This window comes from Adiantum capillus-veneris, chromosome 19 (assembly GCF_014529385.1).
Source record: "Adiantum capillus-veneris isolate H3 chromosome 19, ASM1452938v2, whole genome shotgun sequence".
Classification (NCBI taxonomy): Eukaryota; Viridiplantae; Streptophyta; class Polypodiopsida; order Polypodiales; family Pteridaceae; genus Adiantum; species Adiantum capillus-veneris.
This window is the reverse complement of record NC_140949.1, coordinates 143,344,224-143,363,031: the sequence shown is the minus strand read 5'-3', so window position 1 is coordinate 143,363,031 and position 18,808 is coordinate 143,344,224. Positions and strand designations below refer to the sequence as shown.

Sequence of the window (18,808 nt, the reverse complement as noted above, 5' to 3'; positions counted from 1 at the left end):
CTCTTTGCATTACATTATGTTGACAGATGAGGGAGAGCCTCTTACGTATAAAGAGGCAAAGACATGTGAGCACAGCGACAAGTGGGAGCTTGCTATGCAGGAAGAGATTAAAGCTTTGCATGCTAATCATACTTGGGATTTGGTGGAATTGCCCAAAGGAAGGAAGGCTATTCCTAACAAATGGGTGTATAAAATCAAGACTGTTGATGCAAAACCCAAGTATAAGGCAAGGCTAGTTGCAAAGGAATATGTTCAAACCAAGGGCATAGACTTTCAGGAAGTGTTCTCTCATGTTGTGAAGATGACCACTTTGCGTGTATTGTTTGCCATAGTGGTTGCTCTTGATTTGGAAATGGACCAAATGGACGTACATACCGCTTTCTTGCATGGTGATGTGGAAGAAGAGCTTTACATGAAGCAACCCGAGGGTTTTGTTATTCCTGGCAAGGAACATTTGGTATGTATGCTCAATAGAAGCTTGTATGGGCTGAAACAATCATGTAGGCAGTGGTACAAGAAGTTTGATCACTTCATGCTTAAACATGGTTACAAAAGAAGCCATGCAGGATGAGGATGAGGATACCAAACGTGATGAGGATGGCAACCCTATCATTCTTGTGCTCTATGTTGATGATATGTTGATAGCTGCAAAGAAAAGAAGCACTGTTGATGCTCTTAAAGGGCAGCTGAAATCTGCATTTTCAATGAAAGACCTTGGGGCAGCTGAACATATACTTGGAGTGCGTGTTAGAAGGCAAAGAGACCAGTGCCTATTGTACTTGTCGCAAGAAAAGTACATTGAAAAGGTGCTGGACAGATTTAACATGGCTCAAGCAAAGCCTCTTGGCGTACCATTACAGCCATATGTCAAGATCTCCAAGGATGATTGTCCCAACTCAAAGGAAGAAGCCAATGACATGCAAAGTGTGCCTTACGCTTCAGCTTGTGGTTCACTTATGTATGCTATGGTTGCTACTAGGCCTGACATAGCCCATGCAGTGGGAGTTGTGAGCCGGTTTATGGCTAATCCAAGCAGGGTGCATTGGGATGCAATGAAATCCATTATGAGGTACTTGAAAGGGACTAAAAACAAATGCCTCTGCTATGGCAAAGGACCATTGGAGTTGAAGGGATTTTGTGACTCTGACATGGCTGGTGATGTGGATACACGGAAATCCACAAGTGGCTATGTGTTTACTCTTGCAAGAGGTGTTGTTTTCATGGTGTTCTAGATTGCAAAAGATCGTTGCGTTGTCTACTACAGAAGCTGAATATATTTCAGCCACTGAGGCTTCCAAAGAAGCCATTTGGTTAGCACGTCTATGCAGCAAGTTTGTTTCTAGTAACTTATTTGTGAACATCACTTGCACAATTTGTTTATTACTAAAGAGCCAATGAAGGTCTTGTTGCTATTCATAAAAGCGTGCCTAATATGTCTCTAGCACCCTCTCTCTTTCACTTTCGTTCCCTGATTGCTATCACTGATGTGCCACTGAAAACTGGTCTTAAACCTCAAGGTTGTGAATTCCTCCACATAGGCAGCCTCTCTTCCTCCTCTCATCGCTTCTATAGATTCAACAACCTTTGCAATGTTGCATTAATCCTGGGCTTTCTTTCTAGGTTTGGAAACTCACTATCACCTGGCTCTCCACCTTTATGGGCTGCTTGTCCCTTACTCCCTCTCGCTGTTCGCTGAGCATCAAAAGAAAGATTTCAGACTGTTATAGAGGTCAACTGCCAAGGACTTGCACTTCTTCAGATTTGACATAAAATTCAACTTTTTGTGTCTATGAGGAGGTGTTGAAGGAATGGAGGAGAACAGATAGAAGAGACAAACTGTCACATGACGTGGCATGCCCAACTGGAAGAGAAACGGCCGAGTGGACAAGAGGAATTGAACCTGGAAGATAGGCCGTGGGCCTACCAACTTGAAGAACTGATGAAGCACTAGCCGAGGGGCCTAAAACCCTAAACACCCCAAAGCTCGACCCTCGGAGTCGATTTCCTAGAACGAGCTGCCATGCTGACGTGGCCACTTGTATGGAAGCTAACGTGGTAGTTATTGTGATTTTTTTTTGCAAATTGCACACGCTGTGCCACATGGCAGAATGTATGGATTTCCGTGATTTGCGCAAGCAGATTTTGGAGTTCTAGCACTAAGAAGCAGATGTTTTTGGGGTTTGGTGCTTTTGGGTGAAGTACTTTGGGGCTCTGCTTTTGGGCAACCTTTGTACTGTTTATAAGAGCCCCTGGGGCCTCACTTTGCAGAGCATCTGGACGCACAGTTTGAAAGCAGAGGACCCTCGGGAGTTGTACTATTGCCAATCGTAATAATAAAGAAATATCGAAAGGGACGCCAGTCTTTGGGGCCAATGCATCTGGGCGTAGAACTCCATCATGCCGTCTCTCTCTCTCTCTCTCTCTCTCTCTCTCTATTGAGAGGAAAAAAGTTGTATTGTTGCTTTGTGGATTTCAAGAAAGCTGGAAATCTTTGGAGACGAATGCAAAGCCTTGAAGTGGCGAGAGAATTTATCCATGTAGTCTTTCGCATCTACCAAAAAGTGATATGTCGACTACGTATGGGAGATGGAATTTCAGAATTTTTTGCAAGCACCATTGGTGTCAAACAAGGATGCCCACTTTCCCCAACCCTCTTTGGGCTACTCATTGATGGATTGGAATGCATGGTTCTTGATTTTATGCAACAAGAAGGCATAGAAGAGGTTAAGATCAGAAATGCGGTGATCATGCTTTTGCTTTATGTTGATGATGTAGTGCTCTTGGCACATACCTTAGAAGACGCGCAAAGCTTATGAGTGTCTTGGAACGCTTTTGCCTACATAGCAGGCTGATCGTGAATGGATCCAAAACCAAGGTTATGCTTGTAAAGACCCTCAATGACAAAAATTTATGCATTGTATACAACAATGAGCAACTTGAAGTGGTAGATAGCTTAAAAGTACCTTGGCCTTGAGGTTCCATCCTATCAAAAATGGAAGGATTGCGCAATGCGTCACTTGGAAGCCGGAAAGAGGGCTTATTATGCATTTGAGAATATGTGTAATGCTGGAGAGATCAAGTGTTGGGCTCTCAAAAAGTACCTTTTTGACACATTGGTGACATCGGTGCTTCTTCATGGAGTGGAGGTGTGGGGTGGTAGCATCGGGAAGTCTACTTGGAAAGAGTTTGAGAATGTCTAAAAGCGTTTTCTCACCAACTTTCTCCAAGTCAAGACACAAACACCCTACAGGCTCTTACTTCTTGAGTCCGTATCACTTCCCATTTGAGGTCTTGGGCATGCAAAGGGTTGTGGAGTACATGCTTAAGACACAACGTAGCCCTTTGTATCGACTTCCTAGAATCGCATATGAAGCAAGTCAAAAGGTCCAAAAGACATGCAAGAGCAAAATAATAAGTTCAGGGTGGATGCTTGACATCAAGGAATGGTTTGAAAGATGGGATGCATGTCACTTGGTCAAGGATGCGTCGATCGACTCCCAAGTTAATGAGGCCTTCTTACAACGCCAATGTATCACGGCTTGGGAGAAATCCAAAGGTTCTCGCTTCAGTCATTACACCACACACATTGCCCCAAACTACAAATCTCTCTTCTTCTCCGAGCGAGGTAACCGAACCCATCCCTCCATCCTTGAGCCCATCCCATTGAGTGCGATCCGCACCATTGCCTCCATTCGTCTTAGCTCCCATTCTCTACGCTGCGAGACAGGACGTTGGGGCACTGGTGAGAAGTCTCATCGACTTTGCACTTATGCCCTCGTCAAGTGCGAGAGAGAGAGTACCACACACTACTCGAGTGCTCAGCTTTATCACAAACTGCTGACGTGTCAAAGCCCTGAAGAATGGAGCCAACTTACAGATGCCAGCCGAGGGGCCTAAACTTTAAGAAGAACAAGTAACAGAAGAAGTCCTCCCGACTTATGGGGACCCCGTTCGATGGGGTCCTAGTGACATAAAGGAATTAAAATAAAGCAGGCTGATGACGTGGCAGATTTCTGAAAATCACGCTTGCTGATGACGTGGCAGAACTGTACGGATTTCCGCTTTTCAAATTGGAGGTGCTAACATGGCAGGACTATATGGATTTTCATAAATTGTGATGGCAGCTTTTTGGCTTTGCTTTTGGACCAAATGCTTTTGAGTTTGAAGGCTTTTCACTGTAATTGCTTTTTAGGCCAAGGGCCTTTAAATATGAGGTTAGGGCTCATTCTCTGGCATGCTTCCTGGAGAAGGTGCAGAGTCTGGAGTACCAGCTTGTATTGTGTTGATGCAATATAAAGAAATACCGAAAGGGACGCCAAGGTTTGGGGCCAATACTCTCTGGGGTGGAATTCCGCCACTCCATGTCGCGTGTCGTCTCTCTCTTTCAGTTCAGTTGTTATTGAAGTGCTAAAAGCATGTTCAGTCTGTTCTTTTCTATCGGCACGTGGTGCCCGTCTTGTGACAGTGGTATCAGAGCATCGGGCGTGTGCTTTTCTGAAAGCATACCGGTTCTACAAAAGAGCAGACAGAGCTATTGGAATTTTATTTGAGGTATCGTCGGTCCACCAACCCCGGACTTACTAGGCACTCCCACCCTTACTTCATCGCGCATCAGGCACACTCTCGTCTTCATCGCTGTGTCTTACAGGGCATAAGCCATAAAGAATCCAAGACCTGAAATTCATGGATTCAGCAGAATATTTGCAGTTTCTCCTCATTGAACTTCACGACATTCTTTCGCGGCATCCTGAGCAGAATCTTCTGATGCTGCAAAGTTTTCAACAATGTTTGAACTACATGATACCCCCTCTGATACCCCAGGTGGTACCTCCTCCTCCGGCATCAGAAAGTACGAGAGCTTCCAACCTACAACCTTCTCAGCCGTCTGTTCTGATCGGGGGAGTTTTCAGGAATATGGTGCAACCATCTGACCCTGATCCAGTACAACCGCCTTTGCCACCGCCTTTCACTTTTTCCGGGGTGAAAGATTGCAAGAAAGCATTGCAGTTCCTACAGCAATTCGACAATATCTATGCTTTACGGAACTATACAAAAGAATCCAAGATTTCTCGAGCAACGGGATTTCTTAAAGATAATGCTATGCAATGGTGGAGTTCAATCGCGACACAACCGCATGCTCCAAGGACCTGGCAAGCTTTCAAGACGGTCTTTGCACGTAGTTACATGACTTCTATGTTTGAAGTCCGGATTTTGGCAGAGTGGGGCAACTTGAAAATGCTTGCCACCGAAACCATGGACGAATATAACCAAAGGTTTCTCAACATGTACCTTCCGGTGTCCTTTAGATCTGTTCCCTTGGAGGCCCAATGGGAGCGATGCACCATTGGACTACCATCACCATTGCAGGAATACTGTCTATCCAAGCAAATCTCCACGATGCAAGAACTTATGGACCATGCCACAGTCGGCTACAAACTAATGAAGGGAAAGCTACAGTTTACCACAGAAGAATCTCCGACCACTAACCACAACTCTCGCCAACAAAGAACAAATTCTCGAGAGTCTCCTGAAAGTCAATCACAAAGGCCTCGTTTGACACCTCAACAACGAGACACCTTACTACAAGAAGGCCAATGTTTTGGATGCTTTCAAACGAGACATAACTATTTTGGTTGTCCCCAAAGCACTGACAGACCCGCGGAGCCGACTCTCGCGTCGAAGATCGACAGAAACCCAAGATCATCTCCAACCAAACGAGCTAAACCGGCTATTGGATTAGTTCCTGGCATCTATGGCATACGCCTTGAAAGTACAAATGAATTGTGTCGAGCATATGGCAAAGTCAATGGCTTCAAAGCCCTTATTTTCTTTGACCCCAGAGCTACAAAGAACTTCATCCATCCACGATTCTTAAAGCAAATGTACTTTGATTATGATGCAGAGGGTAGAGAAATTGAAGATAAGCTAGCCACGAGGCAAACTCAGAAAGTGGTACCGCTCATTGGTGCTCTTCCAGTGACTATTCAAGATTATCATGGAAAAGCTGATTTCCACATCATGAAGTTGGGCAATTGTGACGTTCTATTAGGCATGCCTTGGCATGACAAGAATGATGCGACTCTCCAGGTTCGGAACCGAACCATCGCCGTGATGCAGAAGGGCAAGCCAGTCGTCCTCAAAGTTCGGTTGTCCGAACAAAACCCTGAATAAATTCTCTAGTTGTTTTATAGTTAGATACTTTTGAGCTTTGTTTGAGAAAGTATTGTTTGAAACTTTGTTTGAAATGGATGGTATCTGTTTTGAACCTGTCTTGGTGCCGATTTGAAATGTTTGACTCTGGTTTAATACTAGTTTCAATGATTGGTGATTTTATTCCCGGGTGGAGGGTGAGAAATGATGTTTGAGAATGCTTGTTCATACTCATAGCCCGGACCCTTGTGGTTATTTGCGGGGGAAGTATAGAATGATTGAAAAGTGTTGTTACTCGTGGCCCAGACCTACATGGTTATTTACGAGGGGGTTTTGAGGAGTCTGAGTAGTGGTTACTCTTAGCACCTCCAAACGACGTAGGCTGCGGTCTGGGGGGCGTTTGGTTGTAAAAGGCCTCTATATCTCATGGCCCGGACCTTTTTGGGTTATTTGCGGGAGGAGTGATGAGGGAGTCGTTGAACAGCTCGTGGCCCGAACCTGAATGGTTATTTGCGGGGAAAGTGTTCATCGGCGGCTTTATGTTTCTATGTCTTGTAACATGCATATTGTAAGGATTCTAGTCGCTAATCCTTAATTAAGTACTTAAACTCATGATTAAGACTTAAGAAACTGAAACTGAACTTAGAACAAGACTTAGAAGACTCTGTGTTTGATTGATTGGAAGTGTGATACAAGGGTTCCTTTTATAGGAATTGAATAGTCATCAGTGAAGAGGCATGTCTCTTTGTGAAGAGACATGACTTTAGGCGAAAAGACACATCCTTTCGGCGAAGAGCTACAACCATTGGGTGAAGAGTCGCACCCGTAGAGCGAAGGGGTGTGACCAGTCGTCGAAGGAGTGTGGCTTTTGGCGAAGAGACGCGTCCTTTGGGCGAAGGGGTGTGACCATCCAAGCGCAGGGGTCCTCCTTGGCATGGCACTTCGCGTATCTGCAACTAGGAGTAGATGTATTGCTGTTAACATAGTCACAATCGTGACATTCCCTCCCTCTTTAAATAAAACCCAGGGTAGTTGTAGAAACTCCGCGAAGAAGGAAATGTATTGAGCGACTAAAGTCGTGCTGCAAGGGTCTGTATGTTCTTTATCCTTTGCACCGCTGAAGGTAAGGATTGCAATCTTCAAGTTTGAAGAATTATCATTCACCATAGCATCTGGTATCTGTTTAGAGACAAAGACTTTATTCTGCAAGGGCAGTGACTTCGCCTGGATCACGGCCAAAGAAGGGGTTATGTGTTCGTTGGTTGTCACATAAGAACTGGAATCATCTAAATCTTCAGCTTTCTTAGCGGGTATTAAGGTTTCCAATTGAAAAGGGGGAGGTTGAGAGAGTTGTCGCCTCTTAGACCTCTGAAGGATCCTCTTGCACAAGGAAAGGATCAATAAATCTTCAACTTTACCACCATCAGATAAGAAAGACTTAAATGTAGGGCATGGCTCACGAGGGGGAACTTGTCCAACGTCGCAGCATTCACGACCGAGTACTCGACTAGGGTCGAATATCTGTGCCACTAAGTAAGCCCATCTTGATATCGTTGTTGATCCTTTGGAAGCTTCATATTGCTGCTTTTGTTGTTGATGATTCGAATAAGAAGTTGGTTGCTTAGTACTGTAACATTTCCAAGAATATTCATGCTGAGACTGTTGCTGCTCGCACGAAGTACTTTGCGTCTAGTTGTCTCCGAGAAACCATGCTTTGGGTGAGAAAATTTGAGTTCCGAAGGCTTTTGTTTGAGTGATCCTTCCTGGTCGACCACTGAAGCGTCGGAAGAAGATGCCTGTATTGTCCGAGAAGCTGTTGGTTGTCTCCGAGAAGGGGTTTGCATTTGCATCTAATCCAAGCGAGTGTGAATCGATGCGAGGCTTGATGAAATTGTTGCCATCTGCTTTTTGAAAACTGCTATCGGGTCCTCGGGTAATATATTGTCGTCGCCATCTTGTGATTTGGCCATGCCAACTACTTAGAGGGAGTAGTTGATAACTTGGAATAAGCTCACTCCGAGGCTCGAGAACCGGAACCTGTGCGGGAGTAGGTGATGCTACAGAAACAGGTTCTTGGTTGGGAACATATTTTGAAGTTGGAGAATTGGGAATGATGACCACCTCGTGTGTAAAGAACTCTCCGACAAAATTTTGTTGGGAATCTCATCCAAGTGCAGGTGATAAGGAACGCACACTATCGAATAATACCACACGCAAGAGGAAGACAAGACGCCAGCTCTGTAGGAAGAGAAGGGAGCTAATATGTTGCAAATGTCTATTCCGGCTGCTGGTATTTCTTAATCATGGGATCTTCTGTGGGTTTTTTTTTGAGTCATGTGGTTTTTTTTTTTTAAGTCACATGAAAAGTTGTTGTCCTTTCACACTAGGTAATTTGGATTTAATTCTTTTTGGAGTAATAAAGGCCAGGTAGATTAAAAATGTTGTAGCGCAATGTTCTGTCCAGCGCAACACAAAACTCCAGCGTGGGTGTACTTGGCATTGTAAAAAAGGAAACAGACCAGCGCGACGCTTCAGCCCAGCGAAGTGCGCAAAGTGAAAGCTCTCCGGCGAAGAGGTGCGAGCATCGGCTGACAGGGTGGTGGCTTTTCATACGAAGGGGCAGCCAGCGATTGGGTGCAGCCAGCAATGTTGCAAAAATTTAGCCCAACGTTGTAGAATTCTCAGCCCAGCATGTGAGGGAATTCAGCAGAGGGGTACAAAGGCGAAGAGGCACACCTATATACGAAAGGGTGCCAGCAAGGTGAAGAGGTGTTGCCCGTTGATGTGCCTGTTCGCGGGAAGGGGTGTGGGTTCGAAGGGTTTCCACCCGAGAGATGGGGTACGCAAAGAGTCACCAGCATGAAATTTTTCCAAAAAATCACCGGGTACGTGGCACGCCGCACACACACATCTGCGTGTCTGTCTGTTATTTATGTAATTGGAACAGAAAAATTCATGTTACGTCATGCTCGGGGGTGTGTGTGTACACCACATTTCTTCTGCTTCCATGCAACTGTCGGAAGGGGGGGAGAGGGTAGCGGCGAGGGTGAGAGGCTCACAACCTTCAGGTCCCGGGAAAAAATTTGCTCTGATACCACTGTAAGGATTCTAGTCGCTAATCCTTAATTAAGTACTTAAACTCATGATTAAGACTTAAGAAACTGAAACTGAACTTAGAACAAGACTTAGAAGACTCTGTGTTTGATTGATTGGAAGTGTGATACAAGGGTTCCTTTTATAGGAATTGAATAGTCATCAGTGAAGAGGCGTGTCTCTTTGTGAAGAGACATGACTTTAGGCGAAAAGACACATCCTTTCGGCGAAGAGCTGCAACCATTGGGTGAAGAGTCGCACCCGTAGAGCGAAGGGGTGTGACCAGTCGTCGAAGGAGTGTGGCTTTTGGCGAAGAGACGCGTCCTTTGGGCGAAGGGGTGTGACCATCCAAGCGCAGGGGTCCTCCTTGGCATGGCACTTCGCGTATCTGCAACTAGGAGTAGATGTATTGTTGTTAACATAGTCACAATCATGACACATATGTAAGCATTTGTGTTGCATTGTGATGTACCAACTATTGAATATTCCTAATTGGATGAGATTGCTTGGGCATGTAATTTGAGTACATCAAGACACCCGTGGAAGATCAGTAGTACGGTCTAGGTGTGATGGCTACTTTTACTACGCCGGAATATCAAGAGTTCCGATCTGGACAAAAGGAGAAGCTAACTCCTTAACAAAAAGAGTAAACTGATTCTCCCTCGGAATGACCCTAAGAAATTTTTTTGAGCTAGCTTGAGTTGTTTTGCAGATATGCTGTAATCGCCGACGATTACTCTCTTTCAAGAAGGGGAGATGTCACAAACTACTGACATGTCAAAAGCCCTGAAGAATGGAGCCAACTTACAGATGCTGGTCAAGGGGCCTAAACCCTAAGAAGAACAAGTAACAAAAGAAGTCCTCCCAACTTGTAGGGACCCCGTCCGATGGGGCCCCAGTGACATAAAGGAATTAAAATAAAGCAGGCTGATGACGTGACAGATTTTCGAAAATCGCGCTGACTGACGACATGGCAGAACTGTACGAATTTTCGCTTTTCACGTTGGCGGTGCTGACGTGGCACGGCTTTACGGATTTTCGTAAATTGCGCTAGCAGCTTTTTGGGTTTGCTTTTGAACCAAATGCTTTTGAGTTTGAAGGCTTTTCATTGTAATTGCTTTTTAGGCCAAGGGCTCATTCTCTTGCATGCTTCCTGGAGAAGGTGCAGAGTCTGGAGTACCCGCTTGTAATGTGTTGATGCAATATAAAGAAATACCGAAAGGGACGCCAAGGTTTGGGGCCAATACTCTCTGGGGTGGAATTCCGCCACTCCGTGTCGCGTGTCGTCTCTCTCTTTCAGTTCAGTTGTTATTAAAGTGCTAAGAGTCTATTCAGTCTATTCTTTTCTATCAACACATGGTGCCCGTCTTGTGACAGCTTTTGACCACATTAGGTCCTCATTTCCCCATATATTCAACCATGAGCTCTCCCTATGTCACGAGGACGTGGCAACTGCTAACCTTAGTTGTTGGTTTCTTTCCAATGATTTTTGTTTTATTTTTGAGACCCTCTTTTTGAAGTTGCAAAAGGTCGGACATTGTATGGCCAATGTGAACGGTAGTTTCACCCGCAGACGGGAAGTTGGTCGGCACTGGAACTCGTAAAGTAAAAGGATGTCTAGGCTCAGTTCAAGATCATTTAGGTACCCCCGTCGCACTTAGCAAGTTGGTGGATACTAGGAAGTGAACTCAATAAAGGCATAAAGTCAAGGTGGGACTACCAACAGAAAGTATCTGACAGTTGGGCCACATTGCACTTTTGGATGCGGTCCCAATGAGGATAGATGGTCAGATGACCAGTGGCAGCCCAACGGAATCATTCCTAAAATTTAGGGAACTGCTATTTTGGGCCGTGAGTTGTGTTCGCGTCATTACCTCAGGTATAACTAGGGGAACATTTTACAACTCTGCCGCGAAGTCAACTCATGCACCAGTTCAGAGATTTTTAAGCAGGAAGCCCAATGCGAGGAAATTGCATGTATGAGTGCCGAGTGGCACTTTTTGGCCAATTTACCGAGTTTGGAGAAGAGAACTCGTAACTGACTTTCTGGAGCGATTTTGGAGGCTGATAACTGTGATTTTCAGCCATTTCTCTCCATTTTTGAGCTTCCCATGGCCTCACCTAGGACCAAGGAGCTCATTTTCAGCATTGGAAGGCATCAAATGCGTGTTTATAGGGCTATTTTGCTGCGTTTTCAGCGATACACACGTTTTGGCAGCCATGGAAATCTTCCCCTTTTTGTATCTATTTGTTCACAGATGCATTACAGGTTAAGGACAGAAGAGGGGGCACTCGATTTATGATGGGGGGATGCTTCATTGAGAACCTGTCTCACAAGTCAAGAGCTATGGAGTGCTTTCTTTCCCTCTCATGTACAGTGTAGTGCTAGGAGTGATGCCTTGCACGCTACACACTGCTCTACGTGCAGTTATGTGATGCCCCACAAGAGGGCTCTTCATTTGACTGATGTACAGCTGTGTGGGTTCATGCTTTTGTGCTGAGGCAAGAGCCTCCTTGAACAGGAACAGGGGTAGCTAGCTGCTACTCCAAAGCAGGCACCGGTGAGGGTCATAACCTCACCGTACAGGTGCAAATTCAGCGCTGTGTATGCGCAGAAAACTAACTGTTTCTCAACCATACGGACGCCAGAACCTTTGGGAATCGTGCCCCACTAGCAGAGAACAGTTCGGGGACTGTTTAGGGCTGAAAACAGGGCAAAAACCAGTAAATACAGCGAACTGAATTTACTGTTTGCGGGCAGGAATCAGAGGGTTTACGCCAGTGCAAGTGAGATCCAGCAGGGGAATTGATTTCGCGCGAGTTTTGGAGCTGTTCTGCTACCGAAATTTGGCCAAATCAGGTAGTATCTAGTGTGATACAGGTAAAGGATTCCCAGGACCTTACTTTGTAATTTACCCTCTCAAAGAATAAAGAAACACCGAAAGGGGCGCCAATTTTGGGACCTACAGGTTGTCGGCGTCTGCTCGAGGCATTCTAGCTTCCGAGCTGAGTGTGTATTCAAGTGTTAATTCCCATCGCAGGTTCTCTTTGCAAAGTGCTCTGTGTGTGCGTCTAAAGTAAAGAATTTCGGGTGAGAGCCAATGCCTACCGCCCCACGGGCTAGTTTCATGGTTCCATTGCCGGAATATCAATCACTTTTTCCTCAAAGAGTGAGCCTCGGTTGTTTTGGGTAAAGACACAGAGTACAGGAACGCGGGATTACACTATGGCCGACAAAGGGAAGGGCATTATGGAAGAGGGTTCCTCTTCACAGGACATACAAGAAATTCCGCATGTATGCCTTGCCAAAAAGTGGTCAAATTAGGGCTGATTTTTTTGCAAGTATGAACCAAGATGAGATAGGGAGAGGTCTCACGATGGTAGATTGGCCACTAGATCTCTTGCGAGAGTGATGTGGGTTAGCCAAGTGGCACGCTGCTCGCCAATTCTCTGAGGCGACTGCTTGGATTCTTTGACGCATTGGTAAATCATCTTGAAATTTGAGCTTACTTGGTCGTGGTTAGTACGCTATAGTGTTGCGGAATTATGCTCGTTTGCAGAGGCAAGAGCCTCTTTTACTAGTAAAAAGTTAAGGGACAGGTTGCAAGATGCTATGTGGTGAAGTTCAAGAACTATCCACCTATGGATGGAAAGTGGATTGAAGAGCATGAACTATCAGAGTCACCAAATGTATTGCAACTTTACCTTGAGGCCTTTGGGTTACTGCCTACTTATGCCCCAACCCAATGTGTGCAAAGGAGGGGCAAGGATAGAGCTAGCACATCAAATGGGTACATATGAATTCAATGTAATAGATGGAAATGACAAAAGTATGAAGGTCTCAATAAGTCATTTGTATCTATGTGTTACGACCTTTCTTGCGGATACATGCGATGATAAAAGAGTGCTAACAACACAACATCATCAGTGGCATGTATTTATGGTATGCAATCGAGGACGTTTGCGATTTCAAGAGGGGGGTATGTCACGAGGACGTGGCAACTGCTAACCTTAGTTGTTAGTTTCTTTCCAATGATTGTTTTATTTTTGAGACCCTCTTTTTTAAGTTGCAAAAGGTCGGACATATATGGCCAATGTGAACGGTAGTTTCACCCGCAGACGAGAAGTTGGTCAGCACTGGAACTCGTAAAGTAAAAGGATGTCTAGGCTCAGTTCAAGATCATGTAGGTACCCCCGTCGCACTTAGCAAGTTGGTGGATACTAGGAATTGAACTCAATAAAGGCATAAAGTCAAGGTGGGACTACCAACAGAAAGTATCCGACAGTTGGGCCACATTGCACTTTTGGATGCGGTCCCAAAGAGGATAGATGGTCAGATGACCAGTGGGAGCCCAACGGAATCATTCCTAAAATTTAGGGAACTGCTATTTTGGGCCATGAGTTGTGTTCGCGTCATTACCTCAGGTATAACTAGGGGAACATTTTACAACTCTACCGCGAAGTCAACTCATGCACCAGTTGAGAGATTTTTAAGCAGGAAGCCCAATGCAAGGAAATTGTATGTATGAGTGCCAAGTCGCACTTTTTGGCCAATTTACTAAGTTTGGAGAAGAGAACTCGTAACTGACTTTCTGTCTGGAGCAGTTTTGGAGGCTGATAACTGTGATTTTCAGCCATTTCTCTCCATTTTTGAGCTTCCCATGGCCTCACCTAGGACCAAGGAGCTCATTTTCAGCATTGGAAGGCGTCAGATGCGTGTTTCCAGGGTTGCTTTGCTATGTTTTCAGCGATACTCGAGTTTTGGCAGCCATGGAAATCTTCCCCTTTTTGCATCTCTTTGTTCACAGATGCATTACAGGTTAAGGGCAGAAGAGGGGGCGCTCAATTTATGCTTGGGGGGATGCTTCATTTAGAACTTGTCACACGTTAAGAGCTATGGAGTGCTTTCTTTCCCTCTCATGTACAGTGTGGTGCTAGGAGTGATGCCCTGCACGCTACACACTGCTCTCTCTCCCCTACGTGCAGTTATGTGATGCCCCACAAGAGGGCTCTTCATTTGACAGATGTACAGCTATGTGGGTTCATGCTTTTGTGCTGAGGCAAGAGCCTCCTTGAACAGGAACAAGGGCAGCTAGCTGCTACTCCAAAGCAGGCACCGATGAGGGTCATAACCTCACCGTACAGGTACAAATTCAGCGCTGTGTATGCGCAGAAAACTGACTGGTTTTCAGCCATACAGACGCAAGAACCTTTGGGAATCGTGCCCCATTGGCAGAGAATAGTTCGGGGACTGTTTAGGGCTGAAAACAGGGCAAAAACCAATAAATACAGTGAGCTGAATTTACTGTTTTTGGGCAGGAATCAGAGGGTTTTCGCCAGTGCAAGTGAGATCCAGCAGGGAAATTGATTTCGCGCAAGTTTTGGGGTTGTTATGCTACCGAAATTTGGCCAAATCAGGTAGTATCTAGTGTGATACAGGTAAAGGATTCCAAGGACCTTACTTTGTAATTTACCCTCTCAAAGAATAAAGAAATACCGAAAGGGGCGCCAATTTTGGGGCCTACAGGTTGTCGGCGTCTACTCGGGGCATTCTAGCTTCCGAGCCGTGTGTATTCAAGTGTAATTCCCGTCACAGTTCTCTTTGCAAAGTGCTCTCTGTGTGTGTCTAAAGTAAAGAATTTCGGGTGAAAGCCAACGCCTTCACCCTACATACCTTGCTCTCCCAACCACGATGTGGACTCTCTATTGCGACGCTCAATTCAACCATTTTTTGAGCATCGAGAGTCGCTTGTGACCTCCACTCACACCACGTGACATGTTCATTTGATCCCATAGGTCATATTTGACCTCCAAGGACGATAATAAAACTCTCTCTCTCTCTCTCTCTCTCTCTCTCTCTCTCTCTCTCTCTCTCTCTCTCTCTCTCTCTAAAGTTTAGTGATTTTGCAGTTTCAATTCGTATGTTGCTATTGACTTCTCACTTGGTGTGTCCAAGCCTGTGACAGTGGTATCAGAGCTCAAAAAGATTCTTCTTCTACGTAGGATCCGATCCCTTCTGCAGCGCGCACAGATTCTCGAGGAGAATCTGGCAGAGCAATCAAGATTTTGTTTGTGAAGGAATCTTCAATTCTGTGTCTCTGACTCATTTGCCACTCCCACCCTTAGTCCATCGTGCATCGGACGAGCTTCCATCTTCATTGCTCTATCTCGAGAGCCATTAAACCATGAAAGAGCCACAGAGTGGGGGCCACCTTGTAATGCCAGCCCACGGACAAATTTCTAGCGGGGGAGTTTGACAGAGCGGAAAACAAACATCAATAACAGGTTGACAAGTGTATGAAAAGATTAAGGAAGTACTCCCACAACCCGAAATATGTGAAGTATCTTAAGACTTACCCGATGGATGAGATTCACGCGAGATGGCGAGAGGCCATTGATTCTCCTCTCAAGTCGGGAAGAAAGCTAAAAGGACAAACGAGTGAAGAAAAGCAGAAACTATACTCGCAGAAAGAGTTGGACAGAGCTTTGGACAAGAAGATGAACCAAATTATAAAGGCTTGAAGCACTCTCGGAAGAAGAGGAAATCGACGGATTTCCCTAGTTATTTGGGCCGGAAGTCGACTTTCAAGGTGGCAAGCAGATCCAAGCAGCGTGCTCGTTTCGAGGATGACTCAGATTTTTCTTCGTCTTCAGAAAGTTCCGACAGTTCATCATCCTCTAGTTCTAGTGAGGATGAGAAAAGGCGGAGAAATCGAAGAAAAAGCAAGAAAAGCAAGGAAAGCACATTTTTGAAAAAGCCTAGAAGGCATGGGAGGCCATCTAGCAGTTCAAAGGAGGAGAGCTCGTCCTCTTCTGACGGTGAATAGATGAGCAAGAGGACCAAGGAGTTCAAGGATAGGAGTCGGGCCGTCATGTTTGAGACGTTTGCACGCTACCAGGACACCCATCGAGCCCTTGAGTTTATACAACAGTTTGGTGTCACCTTCTCGAGAGGTTGGCTCACGGAATGCTCCAAGGTGCAAAGGACGGCATCTTTCTTGAAAGGAAATGCACAGACATGGTGGTCTACTCTGTTCTATCGTAGAGAAGCACTCGCGACATGGGTAAAATTAATGTCGACTAGGATATTAGGCGAATATGAAAGAGATGTCATTAGGCTTGGCATCGACTGAGGATGACTAAGATTTTGGATCCTTCGCAAGGTTGATCATCATCTTTGTCGCATCGTCAACTAATTGTCGACGTTCCATCTCTTCAATCTCCGCTTGAGTAGGCCTAGGCAGGCCGTACTCTTCGTGAGAATCTTCTTCGTTATCTCTTCCCACATCCCCAGATGCAGAGGAAGTCGACTGTTCGTTGTTGGAATCTATAAGTGCCGCGAGAAAAGGATCGGATTTCCCGGTAGAAGAGAAATCGAATGCACTCTGATACCATTGTAACAAACTTGGACACTCCAAGTCAAGATTCTACCGCGACACAACAGAGGTTCACTTCATAATAGTTCACAATTGATTCGACACGGCCTAGAGGAGTTCAGTGCCTAGAGATATTGGCCCCAAAGACTGGCGCCCCTTTCGGTATTTCTTTTTGTATTAATCTGAGTTCAAAGTACAAGGGAGTGGGAGGGTTCTCACTTTCAGACTCTGCGTCCAGATGCTTTGAGTTGTGAGAGCTCAACCCACTTATTTATTGATTACAAGGGATGCTCAAAAAGCAAAGCCCCAAAAGCTGCCTTTTTAAAAAACTTTGTAAAATAAAGCAATTTTATCCAAAAAGCTTCTCAACATGCTTTTCCCACGCAAATTCAACGCAAAAAGCGGAATTCCATACGCTCAGCCACGTCAGCACTGCTGCCGCAAATCACAGAAAACCGTACACTGCCACGTCAACAACTCAGCGGGTTTTCCGGGCCTGTTTTCCGGCTGTCCACTGCTGCCCCACTTGTCCAAGGCCATGACATGTCACCAATTTGTGACAGTTGGCACATTGCTTCCTCATTATATGGTATGGCGTTGTTCTCATGCTCATAATTTTTTCATAAGATTACACAAAGGCTGCAATATCGTTTCCCTCACTGCCGTTTTGGAAGACTCTTCTGGACGTTTGGCCGATTGAATCCACCATTACAATAGTGCAACTACATTCTTTCTTGGGTGCAATTCAGGGCCCTTTGGGCTGTTTATCATACATGCAGTCATCTTCAGCAAGCTTTTCGTTGTGGCAGGTTTTGTTGGCTTAGTGTCTCTTTGTAGGGAAGTGGCAGCAGTTTTAACACTTCATCAGTAAAGAGGGCCATAGATAGAATTGGCATCCTAAAATGCTAATAAAACAAAGCATGTCTAATAAGAAAACCAACCTTAAGCTGTTGCTCCAATTCTTGTAATTTTTCTTGGTGTACAACTAACTCTTCAGCTGCCAGTTCAGCCAATTCCCTGTCACCTGACTCCTTCAATTCTGAAGGGTTCATAAGCAACCACAAGTCACACTACGCAAAAGCCGTCATTGCAGACCCTGCAAGACTTTGAAAACAATATACCTCTACTTTCTTTGAGCTGCACTTGCACATCCTTGAAGCTCTCATACGTTGAGACAACCTAGAAAGATGAATGAATGAGTGCATTGACATGCTAATTACCGTGGCATGCATGTGATAAAATGCAAGAACTAACCTCTTGAAGTTCAGCAACCGATTTTGCAATTTTTTTATATTCGCTTGGGTTTCCAGCCACATCTGGATCAGCAAGCCTTGTCTGTATAACCCCAAAAAGGACAATAAGCATCACAAGAGAGCTTGTTTTTGTTAGGATTAACTTCGTATGAATGTGAGGCAAAAGCACAAGCAGAATTGCAGGTCTTACCGATAACTCTCTGTAAGTGCGCTCTGCAGATTCCAGCTTTGCTATGAGGAAAGGTTCCTGCGAAATAAACTCACAATAAGAAGCTTGTCATGTATGAAATTGAAGCCAAAGAAGTGTGAGCAGAGAACTGACGGCCATGCAAGTAATGAGGGCGTGATGATGGCTAGATGAGGGCTGGCGCCAAACTTGATTGTGGATGTTCGAGAACGGGGAAGCCCGCATGGAAGAAGAGACGGCGCTGCTGCCACTGAGGACCCGGAGATGTGAGCATAGCGCACTTGGGTATGCAGCTGCACAGGAGAAGTGTTTCTGCTCACGACAGCAGCTGCAGCTGCTGATGGAGAAGCAAGACCAGCCAGAGACTGTGGCCATCGCCACCTTCTTCGCCCCTTTGTGCAAAAGCTCTATCCAACAAATATCTGTGAATTCGTTAGGTAGTGGCACTCGTTCTGAATGGCAAAACTATGAACTGGCTTTGATCTCCATCGTCCCGTCTTGAGTTCAACACTCATCACATATATCTTTGAGGTCTCTTGGGACTGTTCCTACAATGTGAAAACTTCTCTCTTCTCCCTTCTTTTGGACGGGGTTCTTGGCTTCGATCTCCATCGTCAATCGCCCACATAGACACAAGCGGTCTTGAGTTCAACACTCATCACATAGATCTTTGAGGTCTCTTGGGACTGTTCCTACAATGTGAAAATTTCTCTCTTGTCGCTTCTTCTCTCTCTCTCTCTCTCTCTCTC

At 45.3% G+C, this 18,808-nt stretch overlaps 1 protein-coding gene across 8 annotated transcripts in view; it reads right to left on the bottom strand.

Moving 5' to 3' along the window:
* APG3 (Peptide chain release factor 1) overlaps nucleotides 1-18,554 on the bottom strand; it is a 32,491-nt gene extending 13,937 nt beyond the window's left edge. For 7 of the 8 annotated variants that reach the window (XR_015185405.1, XR_015185404.1, XR_015185403.1 and 4 more), the window contains exons 1-5: nucleotides 18,195-18,554; nucleotides 18,063-18,119; nucleotides 17,874-17,954; nucleotides 17,741-17,798; nucleotides 17,561-17,658 (exon numbers count right to left, since the gene is read on the bottom strand). Coding sequence is in view for 2 of the 8 variants with exons in the window: in XM_086491363.1 (XP_086347489.1) it covers nucleotides 17,561-17,658; nucleotides 17,741-17,798; nucleotides 17,874-17,954; nucleotides 18,063-18,119; nucleotides 18,195-18,434 (534 nt within the window). In the remaining 6 variants the exon portion in view is untranslated. The remainder of the gene's footprint in view (nucleotides 1-17,560; nucleotides 17,659-17,740; nucleotides 17,799-17,873; nucleotides 17,955-18,062; nucleotides 18,120-18,194) is intronic. The other variant, XM_086491361.1, reaches the window with a different exon arrangement.
* Between the last annotated feature and the right edge of the window lie 254 nt (nucleotides 18,555-18,808).